At 35.9% G+C, this 21,117-nt stretch overlaps 1 protein-coding gene across 3 annotated transcripts in view; it reads right to left on the bottom strand.

Annotated features, from left to right (window-relative positions):
* MON2 (MON2 homolog, regulator of endosome-to-Golgi trafficking) overlaps positions 1-21,117 on the bottom strand; it is a 121,119-nt gene that overhangs the window by 61,789 nt on the left and 38,213 nt on the right. For all 3 annotated transcript variants that reach the window (XM_004276583.3, XM_012535478.3, XM_049693959.1), the window contains 4 exons: positions 12,907-13,031; positions 12,384-12,520; positions 11,441-11,594; positions 2,045-2,280 (listed from right to left, as the gene is read on the bottom strand). In XM_004276583.3, the coding sequence (XP_004276631.1) occupies positions 2,045-2,280; positions 11,441-11,594; positions 12,384-12,520; positions 12,907-13,031 (652 nt within the window). The remainder of the gene's footprint in view (positions 1-2,044; positions 2,281-11,440; positions 11,595-12,383; positions 12,521-12,906; positions 13,032-21,117) is intronic.

Below are 21,117 nucleotides of genomic sequence, written 5' to 3'. Positions count from 1 at the left end.
GTAACATTTAATATATATCTGAATAAATGAAAAATTTTAAACCATACCATAGTTTCAGAATTCAAGAAGTCTTTTTTTTTTTGGTTGTGCTGTGTGGCTTGTGGGATCTTAGTTCCCCAACCAGGGATGGAACCTGGTCCCTCAGCAGTGAGAGCGCAAAAGTCCTAAACACTGGACTGCCAGGGAATTCCCAAGAAGTTTTAAAACTGAGTTGTTTTAACATATCAATGATAAGATCTTTCTTACAAAAGTGATCTTCAAAATATATATATATATTTATATATATAATATCAGTTCCTATTCCCTTCCATTTCATTGGGCCAAACTTTCGGCCTGTATGGCCAGCTGGCAGTGAGACACTGTGATAAGCAGGCTCAGCCACGAGACTGGTTACATACACCGTATATCGTGCAAGTAAGTAAATAAACAGAGTAAAACAGGATCAAGTTTCTCACTGTTGGAGAAGGAAATTTCAAATATGGAAAGTTAAAAGTAAACCCTGTGGTATTAAACTGGAATTGAAAAAATTGGTGTGACCTCATGGTATTTAATATAGAGAGATATATGTTTTTATTTTTATTTATTTATTTTTTGAAGATCTTCTTAAAAATTTATTTATTTATTTATGGCTGTGTGGGGTCTTCATTGCCGCGCACAGGCTTTCTCTAGTTGCGGCGATTGGGGGCTACACTTTGTTGCAGTACGTAGGCTTCTCATTGTGGTGGCTTCTCCTGTTGCAGAGCACGGGCTCTAGGCGCTCAGGCTTCAACAGTTGTGGCTTGCAGGCTCTAGAGCGCAGGCTTAGTAGTTGTGGCGCATGGGCTTAACTGCTCCGCAGTATGTGGAATTTTCCCAGACCAGGGTTCGAATGTGTCCCCTGCATTGGCAGGTAGATTCTTAACCACTGCACCACGAGGGAAGTCCCAAGATACATATTTTTAAAATGTAGATAGATGTGTGCTCATGTATGTGTGTATTTCTATTCACGTACCAAGAAGCATACCTAATGGCCATGTGTTAGTTTCTAAATACTATTCTCCACTAAAAGGAACTAGGGCTCCTTGGAAAAATAACTGACTCCTAGGTTAGGCAAGAAAAATCCAAGATGACCTTAGAACATTTTGCTGTATCAGACAGTAAGGTAGTGCTCAGAAAATGACAAAAGGACATGGGATGATAAAAGGACACAGGGGCTAGCTTGAAAGGGGTCCCAAATGGCCATGTCAGGGATAATGAGCATTAAACCAAATAATGATAATCAAAGATTGTAACTCTTTGAATAAAATAGGAATCCGAGAGTCTACACTAATACAAATAAATAAATGAAACAAAATAAATGAGGAAGAAGGGAAAGCTCTCTTTTACAGATGTCTCAAAGTATTTCTCCAGAAAAAGTTAATAATTAACTTTATACTGAAGAAACAAGGCACACACCATACTAACCAAATGATAAAAGTTAACATCACCAGTGTATAGCATAGCAACATTTCTGTGGTAGCTCTGCCAAAAATGAATATATTGAATCTAATTATGAGGAAACAAAAACAAACCCAAGTAGACTGGGCTGTTCTCTTCAAAAATGGCAAGGTCATATAAAACATGGAAAAATTAAGGAATTGTTCCATACTGAAGGAGGGTATAGAGACATGCAACTGAATTCAACATGTAATCCTAGACCATAAAGGACATCACTGAGGCAAATGGCAAAATTTGAAGGACATTTGGGATTCGATGACATATTGAATTGATGCTAAATTTCTGATGGTGACTATACTGTGGTTAAGTAGAAAACTGTCCTTATTTTTCGAAAATACACTTTAAAGTACTCAGGGGTAATGGGCATCATGTCTGCAACTTATTCTCAAATAGTTCAAAAAAAAAGTATAGTGACATGTATATAGAGAGAATGATAATGCAAATATTGTAGTTAACAATTGGAATATCATGGTGAAGGATATATGGAAACTATTATTTTTGCAATTTCCCTGTAAATTTAAAATTATTTCAAAATAAAAATTAAAAATACAGAATCATAATAATATACCTATTGCTTTATCCATTTGGTCTGATGTTGACTGTAATTCTTGCTGTTCTGATGACTGTGCTGGTGAAGAAACTGCTTCAGTGGTAGTTGTCTGACATTCTGTTTCAACCTCTCCTAACTCTCCTTCAATCATACTAGTGATTCCACGTACAAGGTCTAGCAAACAATGGAATGCCACAGACATAGCATAACCTTCTGGTATAGTCGGGGGCTCAACTTTGTCCAACATCTCTAGGCTGAAATTATGAAAAAATCAGATGCTAATGAGAAGCCACAATGATGAAAATACATATAACTATTTCCATAATCTGTAGACTACAGAAATTAAGATTAACAGAATAGCAAAAGTAAATGGTCACTACTGGGTTTCCTTTGGAGGACAGATCCCTTCATGGTATTCTAAGAAACTGATTAGAAAAATTAAGGCCTGACCAGTATGATAACTGATTATTTTAATAATTCACTTTTTGCCTCTCCCCCAAGTTGTGCCAGTATTTTCATTAATTGTTGACATTAGAAAAAATATTTACATACAAAATAGAAAAAGACAGATTACAAGCCATCTCAAACTCTGACTTAGCTGCTTTTAAAATAAGCTGCTATATAAAATCGGTAAACAACAAGGACCTACTATATAGCACAGGGGACTATACTCAATATCCTGTAATAACCTGTAATGGAAAAGAATCTGAAAAAGAGTATCTACAAATATTTATGTATAACTGAAATCACTTTGCTGTACACTTGAAACTAACACAATATTGTAAATTAACTGTAATTTTAAAAAGGTAATAAATAAGTAAAATAAGATCTTATAAGATCAAATCAATCCTATAAAGAGGAAAAGAAGCTTTCATACTAGGGAAAATTATTACTGTGAGATATCCAGCTCATCTGTCATCCTATCATCTCAGATACAATCGGCCAACAGGGTAAGGTAATACTTAAAGCATCAGTGTGTCACGTTCAAATTTTAGAGCAAGTTATACTCCGTAATTAGGACAGAGCTTTCAGACGGAAAGACAACAAACCTTTTGTTTCAAATCATGACAAACAGGTTTTAAATTCCTTAAAATGGAAATCTGTCAAGGTAATTCAATGGAGAAAGAATAATTCAATGGGGAAAGGACTAACGGATATTCACATGTAAAAGAGTGATACTGGAGCCTTACCTCATACCATATACAAAAATGAACTCAAAATGAATCAATGACCTAAATGTAAGATGTAAAACTAAAAACTCTTAGAAGAAAACATGGGCAAAAATCTTTATGACCTCAAATTATGAAATGGTTAGGTATGATATCAAAATGCATAAGTGACCAAAGGAAAAACAGATAAACTGAATTCATCAAAAGTAAAAATGATCATGCTTCGAAGGACACTATCAAGAAAATGAAAAGACAATCCACAGAATGCAAGAAAATTTTTGGAAATCATATATCTGATAAGGGACTAGATGTTGAATATGTAAGAACTTTCACAACCCAATAATAATAAAAAGAAAACCCAACTAAAAAGGAGCAAAGGATTTCAATAGATATTTCTCCCAAGATGATATATAAATGGACAATAAGCACATGAATGAGATGCTCAATGTCAATTTGAAACACAGTAAGATACCACTTACCCACTAGGACGGCTATAATCAAAAGACAGTAACAAGTATTGCTAAGGATGTGGTGAAACTGAAACCCTCACACATTGTTGGTGAAAATGTAAAATGGTGTGGTTGCTTGGGAAAACAGCTTGGCAGTTCAACAGAAAGTAAAACATAGAGTAACTACATGGCCCAGCAATTCCACCCCTACGTATACATCCAGTAGAAATGAAAATATCTATGCAAAAACTTGCAGGCAAATGCTCATAGCAGCATTATTCATAGCCAAAAAGTGGAAACAACCCAAATGCCCATCAACTGACAATGAAATAAACAAAATGTGGTACTACCATAAGGTGGAATATTATTCAGCCACAAACAGAAAGTACTGGTACAACCTGCAACATAGATGAACCTTCAAAACATTATGCTGAATAAAAGAAGCCTGACACACAAGAATATTTATTGTATGATTCCATTCATATGAAATATCCAGAATAAGCAAATCAACAGAGAAAGTAGATTAGTAGTTGCTAAGGGGTAGGGAAAGGGAGATTGCAGGATGACTGCTTATGGATATGGCTTTTTTTTCCTCTGGGGTGACGAAAAAGTTCTGAAATTAGATGCTGCTTATGGTTGCCTAACGTCTGAATATAATAAAACCATGAACTGTACAATTGTAAAAGGGCAAATTTAATCCTATGTTACTTCTATCTCAAAAACAAAATTGAAATCACTAAAGATCGTAATAAGAAAAGCTAATAAAAGTAATTTCCAAACTCAAATTCTAAAAGTCTCCTAATCATAATCAGTATAAGGTAGGAAATTTATAAAGATGTAAAACTCACAATAAACAATAAAAACACCTATGTATACCTATCATTTATTGAGCAATTTACTCTCAGCCTGGGATACTAAGGGTTTTTTTTTTTAATGTACCTCATTTAACTCCTCACAAAAACCCTAAGAGATACAGATGATGAAACTGAACTAGGGTGACAGTTATCAGTCAGCAGTTTTTAACCCAAGTCCGACTCTAAAGCCTATCAGTTTAACCCATATGGGCCAACTCTCAGTATTTTTAAAATTTAGGTAACCAATACTAACATATTTATATTATTGATCAAGATATTTAAGCTCAAATGGGGAAGTGAAGTTTATGGGTTTAATCTTTGCCAGGCCAATTAGCCTTAAAGAGCCACATACTAAACCAATCAGTGCCAAGCATCTTGTTAGACAAATCTCTGTTCTCAAAGAATATATCATCTATTGGGAAAATGCATCTAAAACAGATAAAATACTCCTAAACATCACAAACTCTAATTCCCAAATTCTGTGGTACAGACTTTAAGCACCAGAATAGTTAAGAGAAAAAGGTAATTTATACCACAAACCTAAACAAACCCACACTTTAACTGTTTCAGTGCTGCTTTATTGTAATTACTACACAAACTCCACTTTTAGATTAAAGGTAACCCATTTATTTAAATATTTTAAAATTAAGGTCAAGTTGAAAAAACTGTCACAAGTCCAACTTTGAAAGGAGCCATAGTATAATAAATCTGAAAGAATATACTGTCATTAATTATGTCAAAACTACTTGTCTATATGTCACTTAAGTTTTCAAATTATTACACACTTAAGAAGTCAAAAAAGAACTGTATACACAATTAAGATTTATATGTATGTCTTCAAAGAAAACAGTGAAAATCATTTTATACTAAAACTCACAATGAATAAAAGATACCAATTCAACAGGTAGGTCCCAATGTGAACATACTAACCCATTTACAAAAGAAACCCAATATTTTCTGTCTATTTATGATTTCAGAAGTGAGTATCGATACATATCGATAACTACCTTAAATGTAAATGGATTAAATGCTCCAACCAAAAGACACAGACTGGCTGAATGGATACAAAAATAAGACCCATATATATGCTCTCTACAAGAGACCCACTTCAGACCTAGAGACACATACAGACTGAAAGTGAGGGGATGGAAAAAGATATTCCATGCAAATGGAAATCAAAAGAAAGCTGGAGTAGCAATTCTCATATCAGACAAAATAGACTTTAAAATAAAGACTATTATTAGAGACAAAGAATGACAATACATAATGACCAAGGGATCAATCCAAGAAGAAGATACAAAAATTATAAATATTTATGCACCCAACATAGGAGCACCTCAATACATAAGACAGATGCTAACAGCCATAAAAGAGGATATCAACAGAAACACAATTATAGTAGGGGACTTTAACACCCCACTTTCACCAATGGACAGATCATCCAAAATGAAAATAAATAAGTAAACACAAGCGTTAAATGACACACTAAACAAGATGGACCTGACTGATATTTATAGGACATTCGATCCAAAAACAACAGAATACACATTCTTCTCAAGTGCTCATGGAACATTCTACAGGATAGATCATATCCTGGGTCACAAATCAAGCCTTGGTAAATTTAAGAAAACTGAAATCATATCAAGTATCTTTTCTGACCACAACGCTATGAGACTAGATATCAGTTACAGGAAAAAACCTGTAAAAAAAGCAAACATATGGAGGCTAAACAATACACTACTAAATAATCAAGAGATCACTGAAGAAATCAAAGAGGATATCAAAAAATATCTAGAAACAAATGACAATGAAAACACAATGATCCAAAACCTATGGGATGAAGTAAAAGCAGTTCTAAGCGGGAAGTTTATAGAAATACAATCCTACCTCAAGAAACAAGAAACATCTCAAATAAACAACCAAACCTTACACCTAAAGCAATCAGAGAAAGAAGAACAAAAGAACCCCCAAAGTTAGCAGAAGGAAAGAAATCATAAAGATCAGATCAGAAATAAATGAAAAAGAAATGAAGGAAACAATAGCAAAGATCAATAAAACTAAAAGCTGGTTCATTGAGAAGATAAACACAATTGATAAACCATTAGTCAGACTCATCAAGAAAAAAAGGGAGAAGACCCAAATCAATAGAATTAGAAATGAAAAAGGAGAAGTAACAACTGACATTGCAGAAATACAAAGGATCATGAGAGATTACTACAAGCAACTATATGCCAATAAAATGGACAGCCTGGAAGAAATGGACACATTCTTAGAAAAGCACAACCTTCTGAGACTGAACCAGGAAGAAATAGGAAATATAAACAGACCAGTCACAAGCACTGAAATTGAGACTGTGATTTAAAATCTTCCAACAAACAAGAGTCCAGGACCAGATGGCTTCACAGGTGAATTCTATCAAACATTTAGAGAAAAGCTAACACCTATCCTTCTCAAATACTTCTAAAATATAGCAGAGGGAAGAACACTCCCAAACTCATTCTACAAGGCCACCATCACCCTGATACCAAAACCAGACAAAGATGTCACAAAGAAAGAAAACTACAGGCCAATATCACTGATGAACATAGATGCAAAAATCCTCAACAAAATACTAGCAAGCAGAATTCAACAGCACATTAAAAGGATCATACACCATGATCAAGTGGGGTTTACCCCAGGAATGCAAGGATTCTTCAGTATATGCAAATCAATCAATGTGATACACCATGTTAACAAATTGAAGGAGAAAAACCATATGATCATCTCAATAGATGCAGAGAAAGCGTTCGACAAAATTCAACACCCACTTATGATAAAAACTCTCCAGAAAATAGGCATAAAGGGAACTTTCCTCAACAGAATAAAGGCCATATATGACAAGCCCACAGCCAACATCGCCCTCAATGGTGAAAAACTGAAACCATTTCCACTAAGATCAGGAACAAGACAAGGCTGCCCACTCTCACCACTATGATTCAACATTGTTTTGGAAGTTTGAGCCACAGCCATCAGAGAAGAAAAAGAAATAAAAGGAATCCAAATCAGAAAGAAGTAAAACTGCCACTGTTTGCAGATGACATGATACTATACATAGAGAATCCTAAAGATGCTACCATAAAACTACTAGAGCTAATCAATGAATTTGGTAAAGTAGCAGGATACAAAATTAATGCATAGAAATCTCTTGCACTCCTATACACTAATGATGAAAAATGTGAAAGTGAAATTAAGGAAACACTCCCATTTACCACTGCAACAAAACGAATAAAATACGTAGGAATAAACCTACCTAAGGAGATAAAAGTCCTGTATGCAGAAAACTATAAGACACTGATGAAAGAAATTAAAGACGATACAAACAGATGGAGAGACATGCCATGTTCTTGGATTGGAAGAATCAACATTGTGAAAATGACTATACTACCCAAAGCAATTTACAAATTCAATGCAATCCCTATCAAACTACCAATGGCATTTTTCACAGAACTAGAACAAAAAATTTCACAATTTGTATGGAAACACAAAAGACCCCAAATAGCCAAAGCAATCTTGAGAAAGAAAAACAGAGCTGGAGGAATCAGGCTCCCTGACTTCAGACTATACTACAAAGCTACAGTAATCAAGACATATGGTACAAAAACAGAAATATAGATCAATGGAACAGGACAGAAAGCCCAGAGATAAACCCATGCACATATGGTCACCTTATTTTTGATAAAGGAGGCAAGAATATACAATGGGGAAAAGACAGCCTCTTCAATAAGTGGTGCTGGGAAAACTGGACAACTACATGTAAAAGAATGAAATTAGAACACTGCCTAACACCATATACAGAAATAAACTCTAAATGGATTAAAGACCTAAATGTAAGGCCAGACACTATAAAACTCTTAGAGGAAAACATAGGCAGAACACTGTATGACATAAATCACAGCAAGATCCTTTTTGACCCACCTCCTAGAGAAATGGAAATAAAAACAAAAATAAACAAATGGGACCTAATGAAGCTTAAAAGCTTTTGCACAGCTAAGGAAAACATAAACAAGACGAAAAGACAACCCTCAGAATGGGAGAAAATATTTGCAAATGAAGCAACTGACAAAGGATGAATCTCATGCAGCTCAATATCAAAAACACAAACTACCCAATCCAAAAATGGGCAGAAGATCTAAACAGACATCTCTCCAAAGAAGACATACAGATTGCCAACAAACACATGAAAGGATGCTCAACATCACTAATCATTAGAGAAATGCAAATCAAAACTACAATGAGGTAGCAGCTCACACCAGTCAGAATGGCCATCATCAAAAAATCTACAAACAATAAAGGCTGGAGAGGGTGTGCAGAAAAGGGAACCCTCTTGCACTGTCGGTGGGAATGTAAATTGATACACTATGGAAAACAGTATGGAGGTTCCTTAGGAAACTAAAAATAGAACTACCATACGACCCAGCAATCCCACTACTGGGCATATACCCTGAGAAAACCATAATTAGAGTCATGCACCACAATGTTCATTGCAGCACTATTTACAATAGCTAGGACATGGAAGCAACCTAAATGTCCATCAACAGATGAATGGATAAAGAAGATGTGGCACATATATACAATGGAATATGACTCAGCCATAAAAAGAAATGAAATTGAGTTATTTGTAGTGAGGTGGATGGACCTAGAGTCTGTCATACAGAGTGAAGTAAGTCAGAAAGAGAAAAACAAATACCATATGCTAACACATATACATGGAATCTAAAAAAAAAAAAGTTCTGAAGAACGTAGGGGCAGGACAGGAATAAAGATGCAGACGTAGAGAATGGACTTGAGGACACGGGATGGGGGAAGGGTAAGCTGGGACAAAGTGAGAGTGTGGTATGGAGTTATATATACTACCAATGTAAAATAGATAGCTAGTGGGAAGCAGCCACATAGCACAGGGAGATCAACTTGGTGCTTTGTGACCACCTAAAGGGGTGGGATAGGGAGGGTAGGAGGGAGACCCAAGAGGGAAGAGATATGGGGATATATGTATACATATAGCTGATTCACCTTGTTATACAGCAGAAATTAACACAACATTGTAAAGCAATTATACTTCAATAAAGATGTTAAAAAAATAATAATTATGTCTTTGCTCACTCATTTCCTCAGATATATCCTTTCTGTTCCTATCTTCACTGTGATCACTCTCTACACCCTTATAACTTGCTTTTTCTTCAAACAGTTAACCATTACCCAACGTGATACTACATGTTTATTTGCATCTTTATTGACTATCTCACTCACTAAAATGTAAGGTCCACAAGAGCAGCAATTTTGTTTTGTGTTGGGATTGTTTCAATTTAAAAAATGAGGTGGGGTAATGAATGAGATAATTATTAATGTCTCCTTCAGTGCTAGAAATCTGATTCTTTTATAACTTGATACTGTAGTATACTCAATCATTAGCCTTTGTAGCAAGGCAAAGCCTATATGAGACAGTAACTTCAATCTTTTAAGTGACTAAGAATAACAATATTTCGGTCCTCCATGACTCTTTTACTTTTATAATTTTAGGCAAAATAAAAAGCTGCACAGTAAAATATCATTGTGATGATACAATGCAGGCTGACATATCATACAAATTCATGATTTAAACTAGTCAGAGATTCTGCTTCACAGTTTAAGTCTTGATTTACTGTCACTGGAACAGTGTTTTAATTATGCATATCAATTACTCAAAATATATTAGTTAACTGCCTCACAACTGTGGCAATGTTAAAACACATGTAGTATTGGTTGCTTTATCTCTGTAAGCACTACAGTTCACTAAGACTTACTTAAGAAAAATCAACAATACACTGTTGAATATGTAGTTGTTAAACTGAAATGTCTAATGACAAATTTTTGTTTTGTTTGTTTGTTTGTTTGTTTGCAGTACGCAGGCCTCTCACTGCTGTGGCCTCTCCCGTTGCGGAGCACAGGCTCCGGACCGCAGGCTCAGCAGCCATGGCTCAAGGGCCCAGCCGCTCCACGGCATGTGGGATCCTCCCGGACTGGGGCACGAACCCGTGTCCCCTGCATCGGCAGGTGGACTCTCAACCACTGCGCCATCAGGGAAGCCCCATAATGACAAATTTTTAAGTAACACATGTGGAATCCATTAAACACTTTAATTAATTAAACTAAAAGTTCCATGTGGTAAACCCTAAAAATGTGATCAGCCAAACATTTAACTATCCACATACAGAATCCTGAAAGGTAGATATGTCACTACTCCCATTTTATAGTTGAGTACATTGAGATTTTTAAATAGGTAAACTAATTTGCTGAAGATAACTCAGTATCAGAAGACCTAAGTCCACAAGGCCTGAAATCAAGCCACATACTTAAATCAAAAAGCCATACAAGCTGTGACAGGGCGAGAGAGAGTCATGGACATATACACACTAACAAACGTAGTAAGGTAGATAGCTAGTGGGAAGCAGCCGCATGGCACAGGGATATTGGCTCGGTGCTTTGTGACAGCCTGGAGGGGTGGGATAGGGAGGGTGGGAGGGAGGGAGACGCAACAGGGAAGACATATGGGAACATATGTTTATGTATGACTGATTCACTTTGTTATAAAGCAGAAACTAACACACCATTGTAAAGCAATTATACCCCAATAAAGATGTTAAAAAAAAAAAAAAAAGCCATACAGAACAAGTGGATAGGTCCTTAGGTAAAGAAATCACATTCTGTTTTGTTATGCTGTTAATAGTCCTCAAGTAGTACAAAAGAAAACAAACAAAATCCAGTCCTAGATAAAATTCTCAAAATATAACAAAAGAAAATTAGTTCTTAAATATGTTAGAAATAGTAGGTCTAAAATTTTAAATATAATGCAGAGAGAAACATTTTAATATAAAATATAAACCCCAACAATAACATTCCTTACAAAATAATGCTACTACTACTTACTAGGTTGCTTTAGCACTGCCTTGTACTGTTACAGTCAGAATAGGTATCCAAGTTCCCCTATATTCAAATGCTGGTAGCAAAGTAACACCTCCACCAATCCCCAACATTCCTGAGTTAGCTGGTGCCGAGACAGGGCCACCTGAATTATTGCTTCCTGTTAGATAAGGGAAAGCAAGCAAAGACACCAATTTACTACTTAATTACAAATCCATAATATTCAAACACTTGGTCAATTTTTTAAAATTATGCTATAGGAATGGATACTGCACAAATAAATGAAATTTACCAATCCTATTTTGGCTACTAGAGAGTCTCCCTGTTTCCCCAAAATACCATTTCCTTCTTTATATAAAAGGTACTAATGAGTAAAAATACTGACAAACTATGTAACATACCTTTTGTTAAATCACTTTTTATCAGAGGTGGGATTAAAGGACAAAAGAGACCACTAATCAGAAAGTTAAAAATGGAAGAGAAAGAAGTTAAAGGGAACAAGAAGCTATACACTGATTTCCAAATTTAAATCACGTTCACCTGTTTTGTTAAAAGAATGACTAACAGACCTCCTTAGTTAGTACCTTAGTAGTAACCACACTCTTTAAAGAGAGACACCAAATGAAGATTCTTCTAAAATGAAAATTAGCATCTAAACTTTTGTTCTTATGTGATGAGAGGAACTGAAAGTATATCAGAGAAGAATATATATTCTGGAAAGAAACATAGTTACCTCAGTGAAATCAAATTATTCTTTAAGTGTAAATCTTTATATTTATATATAAAACTTAAAATACTATAAAGAAATATAAGAAATTATAAAATAAATGTATATATTTAGGTAACCTCAATTTCTCTAGTCACAGGATTTCTGTAAATATCCTCTCAGAATATTGAATATTGTAAATTATGCCAGAATATAAAAACCAAAATATGACTAAGCCTTTACCAGCTTGGTTTGTCGTAGCAGGATTTCCAGTCGGAGGGACAAGAAACAAGGACTGGATAAAAGATCCCAGTGCATTCACAATATCACGAAAAACCTTGGTAGAATGCTGTTTCATATCATAGGACTGACAAAATGACCTGTAAAATAATTTTAAATGTTTTTGGAGAAAATATTTGATTAAAAATGTTTAATTTTTTTTTAATAGCAAGTAATGTTGATAAGTCAGTCTCAATGCTATACTTAAAACTTCTTCAGCACACCCGAGTGATTTTACTAACTCTGGACAAAGGTTCAGAATGAGGTCAGTGTTCTAAAAAAATTATCTTGGCCATATTAACTCAGTAAATTCAATTGATGGCAATCCCTAACCACACTTTTTGCCCACACATACACCCCTCCATATACATACAATACACAATTTTCTTTGTTTAGAAATTATTATTGAAATAAATATTTAAGCTCTTCCTGTTAGCATAAATATTAACCTATCCATTTAACAAAATACTGCTGAGTAAAGTTTTACCTCAGTAGCTGAGGCTGCACACAGAGTCTGTGTATTGATTCCACTGCAACAGCTCGTAGCCACTGTGGTTTATCTCCATCCAGAAATTTCACCAGAAGTGACAGAAATATTTCACATTCAGTTACCTAAAAAATACAACATTTTTAATAATATTTCTTTAAATCTAAGAGTTATAAATTATACTCTTATTCTTACTCCTACGGACAAACCAATAAAATCTTTTAATTTTAAATAAATTATGATCCTTAATGGGGAGTGGAGAAAAAGAAAAGAAGGGAAAAGTAGTTATATATGGAAAAGATAACAGTAAAAATAGTCAGTGTCTCTCTAAATATATCATCGAAAACTCACACTAATGATCTTCTAACATGGTTAATCTTTTATACCTATTCTTTAGAAAGCACTATGCACCATCATGCCATCCTCATTCCTGGAAGGCAGCATGTATCATGTACACTCATGTACCCTTCATTAATATCCCAACACTTTTTCCATATGTTCTTATGCTGCTTCAGAAACAAAGAGGCAATAAGCCAAAGAATGTCTGGCATATATTTTCTAGTAGGAAATCAAGAAGGAACCTGTAGCAGTTGACAGGTGTAAGATATATAAAGTACTGAGAACAAGGCTTGGTACATAGTTTTGCATTATTAACTATTAGTTATTACCTTTGGTATTAATATAAGCCATCTCCTTTGCAAGCTCTTTATAAATAAATAACATTTAAAGCATATTCTTGACATTATTCATTAAATGTCTGATAACTGAACGAATGAACAAAGGAAAAGTCACCAGTTTATTCAAAGGTTGTTTCTGTTACATATTTGTTGAGGACACAGCAGGACCTCTGGGAAGTAAGAATTAACCTGACATTGTGATCGCTAGGCCAAACTAAATCATACTTCCACACCAAGGACAGCAGGTTATTGGAGGTTTTAGCTGGGGGTGCTCCAAAATGAGTGAGCATAATGCGAGGCAAGGAATTATGAGAATAGAGGAGCCCTCAGGATTTTAGCCCGAAGTCTCAGCAGTTGGTATTTTCTAATGCCTTTTAGGTAGATGCTTAAAAATAGGACATAATTATAAGGATAAAGTAAGAGGGATAACTAAAAATAGTTTCATCCTTAGACTGCTATTACTGGGTAAGTCATAAGGCAGAGCTTTGTCACTGTCCTAAACTTGATATGGTTGAAAAGCACTAGATCAGAAATCACATGGCTCAGCTTCTTTATCCATCAACTTTGTAGATGACAACAAGCTAGGTAATCTTCTTATAAATAAAGGATAAAAGTACCTGCACCTTCCTGAGAACTCAAATGAGAAAAATATGAGTAAAAAAATCCCCTAAACATGACAAAGTGACATGCAAGTGCACAGTGCTTACTCTTTTTTATAAGTAAAATTACCCCTTTTAGTAAAGAACTGAAAAGGAGAGAATCATGCTAGTGACTCACTGGGCAACAGTTTTATCTACTGAAGAGTTTTAACATGAGTAGGTCCTTCAAAATGTGTACTATCTGCTTTAGAGTAAAAGTAGAATTTAAAATGGTGACAGAATTGAAGCTCACTGGTTAGGTTTTCAAGCCAGAAAATAAAGGCTCTCAGAAACATCAAGTACATCACAGCCAAAGGAATTATTAATGTTATAAAACTTGCCTTTAAGAGTTTCCTTTCATTTCCTCTCCTATGAAAAAGTGACTACAGTACAAATCAAACAATCACTCAATTTTATACTACAGCCACTAAAATCTTGTGATTTGGGTAAAAGAGAGAGCCTCTCTCCTGGGGTCTGGAGCTTTGCTCTTGCTTCTTCCCTCCTTGCCAAGTGTGAAACTCTGATCAGAGAACTAGTGTCTGAGGACAATGAATTGTCCTCAAGGGTATCTATCAATGGAAGGTGCCTATTGTGAATCTAAGTTAAGCCTTTCCTCCAAGAGGCTGCACTCATATGAAACAGGTATCTATGGTCCAAGTCCAACTCTTGTGGCACAAAAGTACTCCGTGAACACCATTATACTAGCGTGAAGGGTGATGAATGTTTCTGAATTCCCATAGTCCTTTGGTACCAAATAATAGTCAAGAGACAACTGATGTTTAAGATGAATCAAAGCCATCCTGGTGGAAATTTTCATCGAAATACCACATAGATGTCTGATATGGTATAATGTACATAAGATAACTGTTTGCTTAGGAGACAATGAAGAAAGTCTTGTAGAATATTTAAATGCAGGAGTCTATTTCTCAGGAGCTGTTTAGTGCTAACAACCTTATAGCTAGTGGATTTGTCAGTGATAAGATTCTTTGTGAGAGAAATATATGTAAAGATGTAGAAAATTAAGTTGCACAAGTCAATTTAGCCCATTCATTCCTTTTTAAAAGCAGTAAGTCAAAGGCAGAAGAGAGATATGCTAGCCACTTACAACTAAGTTTAGTAAACTCCTTAAAGATATGTTCCTAAAAAAGACATCTGGGCATGGAGCCTAAGTGTATCAGAGAGCAGAAGAGCACCTAGCTCAGATGACAGGACGTGGAAAGAATATAGTGTACTACCTATATTATATCTGTACCTGAATGACTGGAGCATTCTAATTTCTTCTAATCACTCTCTATATATTAACAGAAGATTAGTTATCTTCTCCGCCCTGAGTTACTTGATAGAATAAGAGATAAGCTGGTGAATACTGGGGAAGAACACTGATTCTCCAGTGCAGTGGTTCCCAAAGTGTGGTCCCTCAGACCATTTCAGTACATCTGTAACATCACACTATTTTCGTAATAAGACTAAGATATTACTTGCCATTTTTAAAGTATTGACATTTGTACTGATGATTCAAAACAATGGTGGGTAAAACAGCTGGTGCTTTAGCAAGAATCAAGGCAGTAACACCGAACTGTACTAGTGTCATTGTATTCTTCACCATCACACACAATTAAGAAAAGTAAAAGGGTCTATTTCACCTAAGGACCACAATCACAATGAACAAAAATAAAATAACAAATAAAATACAATTATTGATTTTATTAAAGCTGACCCATATGTGCATGTCTTTGTAATTTTCTGTGTGACAAAACAGGAAGTACACATGAAGTACTTTTGCTGTGTATCAAAGCACAATGGTTGTCTGAAGGAAAGGCACAGCCGGGAACTGAACTAATCACTTTTTTTCTCCTATGAGAACCATTTTAACTAAAAGAGTATATGGCAAACTATGACTATTTAGACTTGTGTATATTGCAGATATTTTCTCAAAAATTAACCAAGTAAGTCTGTCACTTTTGGGGAAACAATGGATAAGATATATAAGTCAATGATAAGATTCAAGCTTTCAAACAAAAATTAGAATTTTGGAAAACTTATATCTGCTGTTGTGACCTTGACAGCTTTTTAAAAACAAAAGACTCTTCTGATAAATGGTTGCTGATATTAACATGTGTGATTTTTGGTACTGTATAAAGTATTAACATTTGGAACATTTGCTCAACCATAATAAATGATGCATGGGTAAAGGATACAATTGAAGCATCAGATGAATCAATGAATTTTAACGTAACAGAGTATAAAAATGTCATTACCATGGTTTCGTATTCTACACCTTTAAGAAAGAGTCACTGGTTCAGTTTGGTATGAGATCGAAGAAGAATATATACTATTACCTGAAAATGTCATTAAAATAATTCTGCCTTTTCTAACTGTATATCATTGTGAGGACAGATTTTCTTCATATGCTTTGACTGAAACAACGTATCACAAAATAATGAAAATAGAAGAAGGTATGAGAATCCAGCTATCTTCTATTAAGCCAGACATTAAAGAAATTTGCAAAAAATATAAAACAATGTGTTTTTTTCTTTGGAAAATATAGGTATCTTTCATGAAAATAAATTTTTCTGTTAACATGTAATGGATTTTAGAATCATCTCAGATTAATTTTTAATACAGTAAATAATATTAGAAATAATCCACATAAATGAAAGCTCCTCAATATTTTTAAAGCGTATAAAGGGGTCCTACAACCGAAAAGTGTAAGAAGTACTACTCTAGTATGTCCTTTAAGATGTATCATTTCCAGGTTTAAATACAGAAAACACAAGAGAAATAAGAGAGATGCATTCCACACCAATCACGTACCTCACCCCACAACAACCACACTTCTAACTTTTGCCCTTGGAGAAACTAGAATGTTTGAACTGTTCCATCCTAATGAGTCAAGTCTCCATGTAACAAATTATAACACTAGGAATTAATGTCATATCTGAAGAATTCATCTCTGCAGCACAGTCCTAGAGCTGCCTTGTTATGAAGGGAAGTTTCACCAGTTGGTCATCACGCCCAATAGATTAAGTGAAGAATAGAAGCAGGCTTTTCTCTTCCTTCAAACAGCAACATTCAATCTTTACTGTAGCTGGTTGTGCTTTTATCTCTCCCCATTCTGTCCCCCCAAATCGAGGAGACTAAGATCAAAATATAGAGAATGGTAGAGGAGCAGTACAGGAAACGTGGCACTGGCAGCCTTGGAGAGAGGAAGAAATGAGAACTAAGAAAACAGTGAAGAATAAAATGCAGTGGGGTTAAGAGTGTGGGTTTTGGGGGTGTAAAAGAATTACTTAACATCGCAGCTCTGCAGCTTATAAACTGTATGATCTCAGGCAACTACATAAATATCCTGAACCTCATTTCTTCAGCTGTAAAATAGAAATACGAAGGCCTACTTTATAGGGTTGTAGTAAAGTCTAAATGAATGAATGTAAAGCACTTGTTAGTATCCAGAATATATGCACTCAATATCAGCAATTTCATCTAAAACTGAAATTACTAAAGAATAAGATTTCTGTAGCTATGAAAAAGTCACTGGATGAACCGCTAGATAACAGAAGTGGAACAGAAACCAAATGCCTTAGTCTGCTTGAGCTGCCATAACAAAATACCATAGACTGGGTGGCTTAGAAAACAGAAATTTATTTCTCACAGTTCTAGAGGCTGGAAGTCTGAGATCGGGGTGGCAGCATGGTTGGGTTCTGGTGAGGGCTCTTTTTCTGGCTTGCAGGCGGCTGCCTTACTACTGTGTTGTCACATGGCAGGCAGAGAGAGAGAGCATGCTCTCCAGTATCTCTTTGTATAAGGTCACTAATTCTATCACGGGGGCCCTACCTTCATGACCTCGTCTAACCTACTTGTCTCCCAAAGATCTCATCTCCAAATACTGTCACAGTGGGGGGGGGGTTAGGGCTTCAACATATAAATTTTGAAGGGATACAATTCAGCATCAAGTATTATAAAAACAAAAGATAATTAAGTTGGTAATTCTTGATTTGGGAACAGAAACAAAATGTGAATTCTGCATTTGCTGTGGTGAAGATGTAAGCATGCTGCATTATTGTGGAGAACAGAAAAAAGATGGGGTTCTCCATTTCTGATTAGTGGATATGAAAAGGAAAAGGAGAAATGTCTTCTCTTTCTATAGATTTATGTTAATTTAACTAGTTAAACATGTATTTTAGAGAGGGAAGAGAAAGAAGCCCTCCCAAGACAACTCTGATAATACTTAGGGAATAAATAGTGAAGTGATATATATTCGGCCTAGTCACAGGTAATAAACTCTCTCAGTTTTTGTTCATCTGGGAAAGACTTCATTTCTCCTTCATTTTGAAGGAAAGTTTTGATTAGTATTCTTGATTGACAGTTTTTTCTTTCAGTACTTTGAATATATCACCCCATTCCCTTCTGGCTGGCAAGGTTTCTGCTGAGAAGTCTGCTGAAAATCTTATGAACACTCCCTTGCACATGAAGAATCACTCTTCTTTTCTGCTTTAAAGATATTTTGTCTGTGACTTTTGACAGCTTGATTATAATGTGTCTTGGCTTGGGTCTCTTGAATTAATCCCAGTTGGAATTCTTTGAGCTTCATGAATTTGTATGTCCATTTCCTTCTTCAAATTTGGGGAGTTTCAGCCGTTACTTCTTCAAATAAGCTCTCTGCCCCCTTTCCTCCTCATCTAAGACTCCCATAATGCATTGTGAAATAATAAGAAATATATATGTTGGTCTCCACCCCTGATTTTAGGACAGCTCCTAAAACCCTTGTAAATAGGGGTGGCTAGGAGTGTCCTTTGTTCTAAGAATTGACTTCTGACCCCAGTTCCTGACACATATCTCCTAAAACCCTTGTAATTTCCTGAATGATAGGAGCATCTGACACAGAGCTCCTAAATCCCTTGGAACTTTGTAGGTAACAGGAGTATCTTTTGTTCTAATGAGGCAACTCTCAATGGACTCTGGGATAGGGGTTAGTTACCAGAAAGAGCAAACCATGATTAGAAGCTTGGTACTTTCAGCCCCACCCTCCATTCTCTGGAGTGGGAAGAGAGGTGGAAATTGAGTTAATAATCAATCATGCCTATATGATGAAACCTCCCTAAAAATCGCCAAAATATGGAGTTTGGGGAACATCCAGGTTAGTGAACACATTTACATGACAGAAGGGTGGTATACCCCAGCTTCACAGGGACAGAAGCTCCTGCTCTCAGGACCCTTCCAGAATTCACCCTATGTATCTCTTTATCTGCCTGTTCATTGATATCCTTTAAAATATCCTTGCTAAGAAATTGGCAAAAGTAAGTAAAATGTTTTCCTGGGTTCTGTGAGCCACTTTATCAAGTTATTGAACCCCAAGAAGGGGTCGTGAGAACCTCTAATTTGTAGCCAAGTTAGACAGAGTTGTTGGTAACCTGGGGATCCACTACTTGGTACTGGCATCTAAAACAGGGGACAGTCTCGCGGACTGATCCCTTAACCTATGGGGCCTGTGCTAACTCTGGCAGATATCAGAATTTAATCAAAATGTAAGACACCTGGCTGTCAGAGAACTGGTCAGTGTGGGAAAAATATCCACGTTTGGTTACAGAGGTATTGTGAGTGTGAAAGTAAAATACAGTGTGTTCTTCCTAGAACATGCATGAAAGTAAAATACAGTGAAAGTAAAATACAGTGTGTTCTTCCTAGAACATGCATATACTGGTCTACTTGAGGTGTAGACCAGTATACTTCCTAGAACATGCATATACTGGTCTACTTGAGGTGTCCCATAGGGTCTCTTCATTCTTTTTTCTTTTTGCTTCTCTGACTTGATAATTTCAAATAACCTGTCTTCAACTTTGCTGATTCTTCCTTCTGCTTGATCCAGTCTGGTCTATTTCCTCTAGTGAATTTTTTCAATTCAGTTATTGTATTCTTCAGCTTCAGAATTTGTTTGGTTCTTTTTTATAGTTTCTCTTTGATGATATTCTCATTTTGTTCATACACCATTTTCCTGACTAGTTGTCTGTGTTCTCTTTTAGCTCTCTGATCATCTTTGTGATGGTTATTTTGAATTCTTTGTTGGGTAACTCACTTATCTCCATTTCTTTAGGGACAATTTCTGGAAGTTCATTTTGCTCCTTTGGTTAGGCCATGTTTTCCTGTTTATTTGTATGTCTTCTTATTTTCTGTTGAAATTTGGGCATTTGAAAAAACAGCTAACTCTTTTAGTCTTTATGGACTGGCTTTGTACAGGGAAAGATCTTTACCAATCAGCCCAGCTAGAGATTTTGGGGTCCTCTCAAACCTTTTCTGTCAATGTGTCCTCTCTGGGCTTATGTGTGTAATTTCCCAGCTAAAGACGTTTGCCGAATTCTACTCAGGAGCTCCCCCTGGTGTCTGTATGTAGTACTGCAGTCTGTGGTGCTGTATCAACTCAAGGTATTGGTGCTTCCCCTGGTGTCTGTCTGTGTTACTATAATCTCCCTGGTGCTGTGGCAAGCCACAGGGCTTGACTTTGATCTCAGCAGGCCCCCAGGCACCCAAGTATGTTGCTGCCTTTCTTTTAAGTGTCCAAGAGTCAGCTGAGACAAAAATCAGTCCCTTGGGCAGTACCCCCAAAAGTCAGGACATTGGTTGCATATTTCACCCTTCTTTTCCACCTGAAGGAGAAGCCATAAGTTGGGAATTTCCCTTGATCATACCATGCTGTGCTGTGCCAGGAGTGGGATGAGGTACAGTGGGTAAGTGCAATGGGTTTTCCTACCCACTCTAATGAACCTTTTCTTAGCCTTGGACTTGCCTGGGGTGCTGTAATTTCTAAGCTGGTTTCTAAAGTTCTCACAAGGGCAATCTGTTCTGTATATTGTTAAGTTGGTGTCTCCATGAGGGGTAGAGTGCCTGGAGCTTCCTATTCT

This window comes from Orcinus orca, chromosome 11 (assembly GCF_937001465.1).
Source record: "Orcinus orca chromosome 11, mOrcOrc1.1, whole genome shotgun sequence".
In the NCBI taxonomy this organism is placed as follows: domain Eukaryota; kingdom Metazoa; phylum Chordata; class Mammalia; order Artiodactyla; family Delphinidae; genus Orcinus; species Orcinus orca.
The sequence above is the reverse complement of the archived record's forward strand: the minus strand, read 5'-3'. Positions and strand labels throughout refer to the sequence as shown.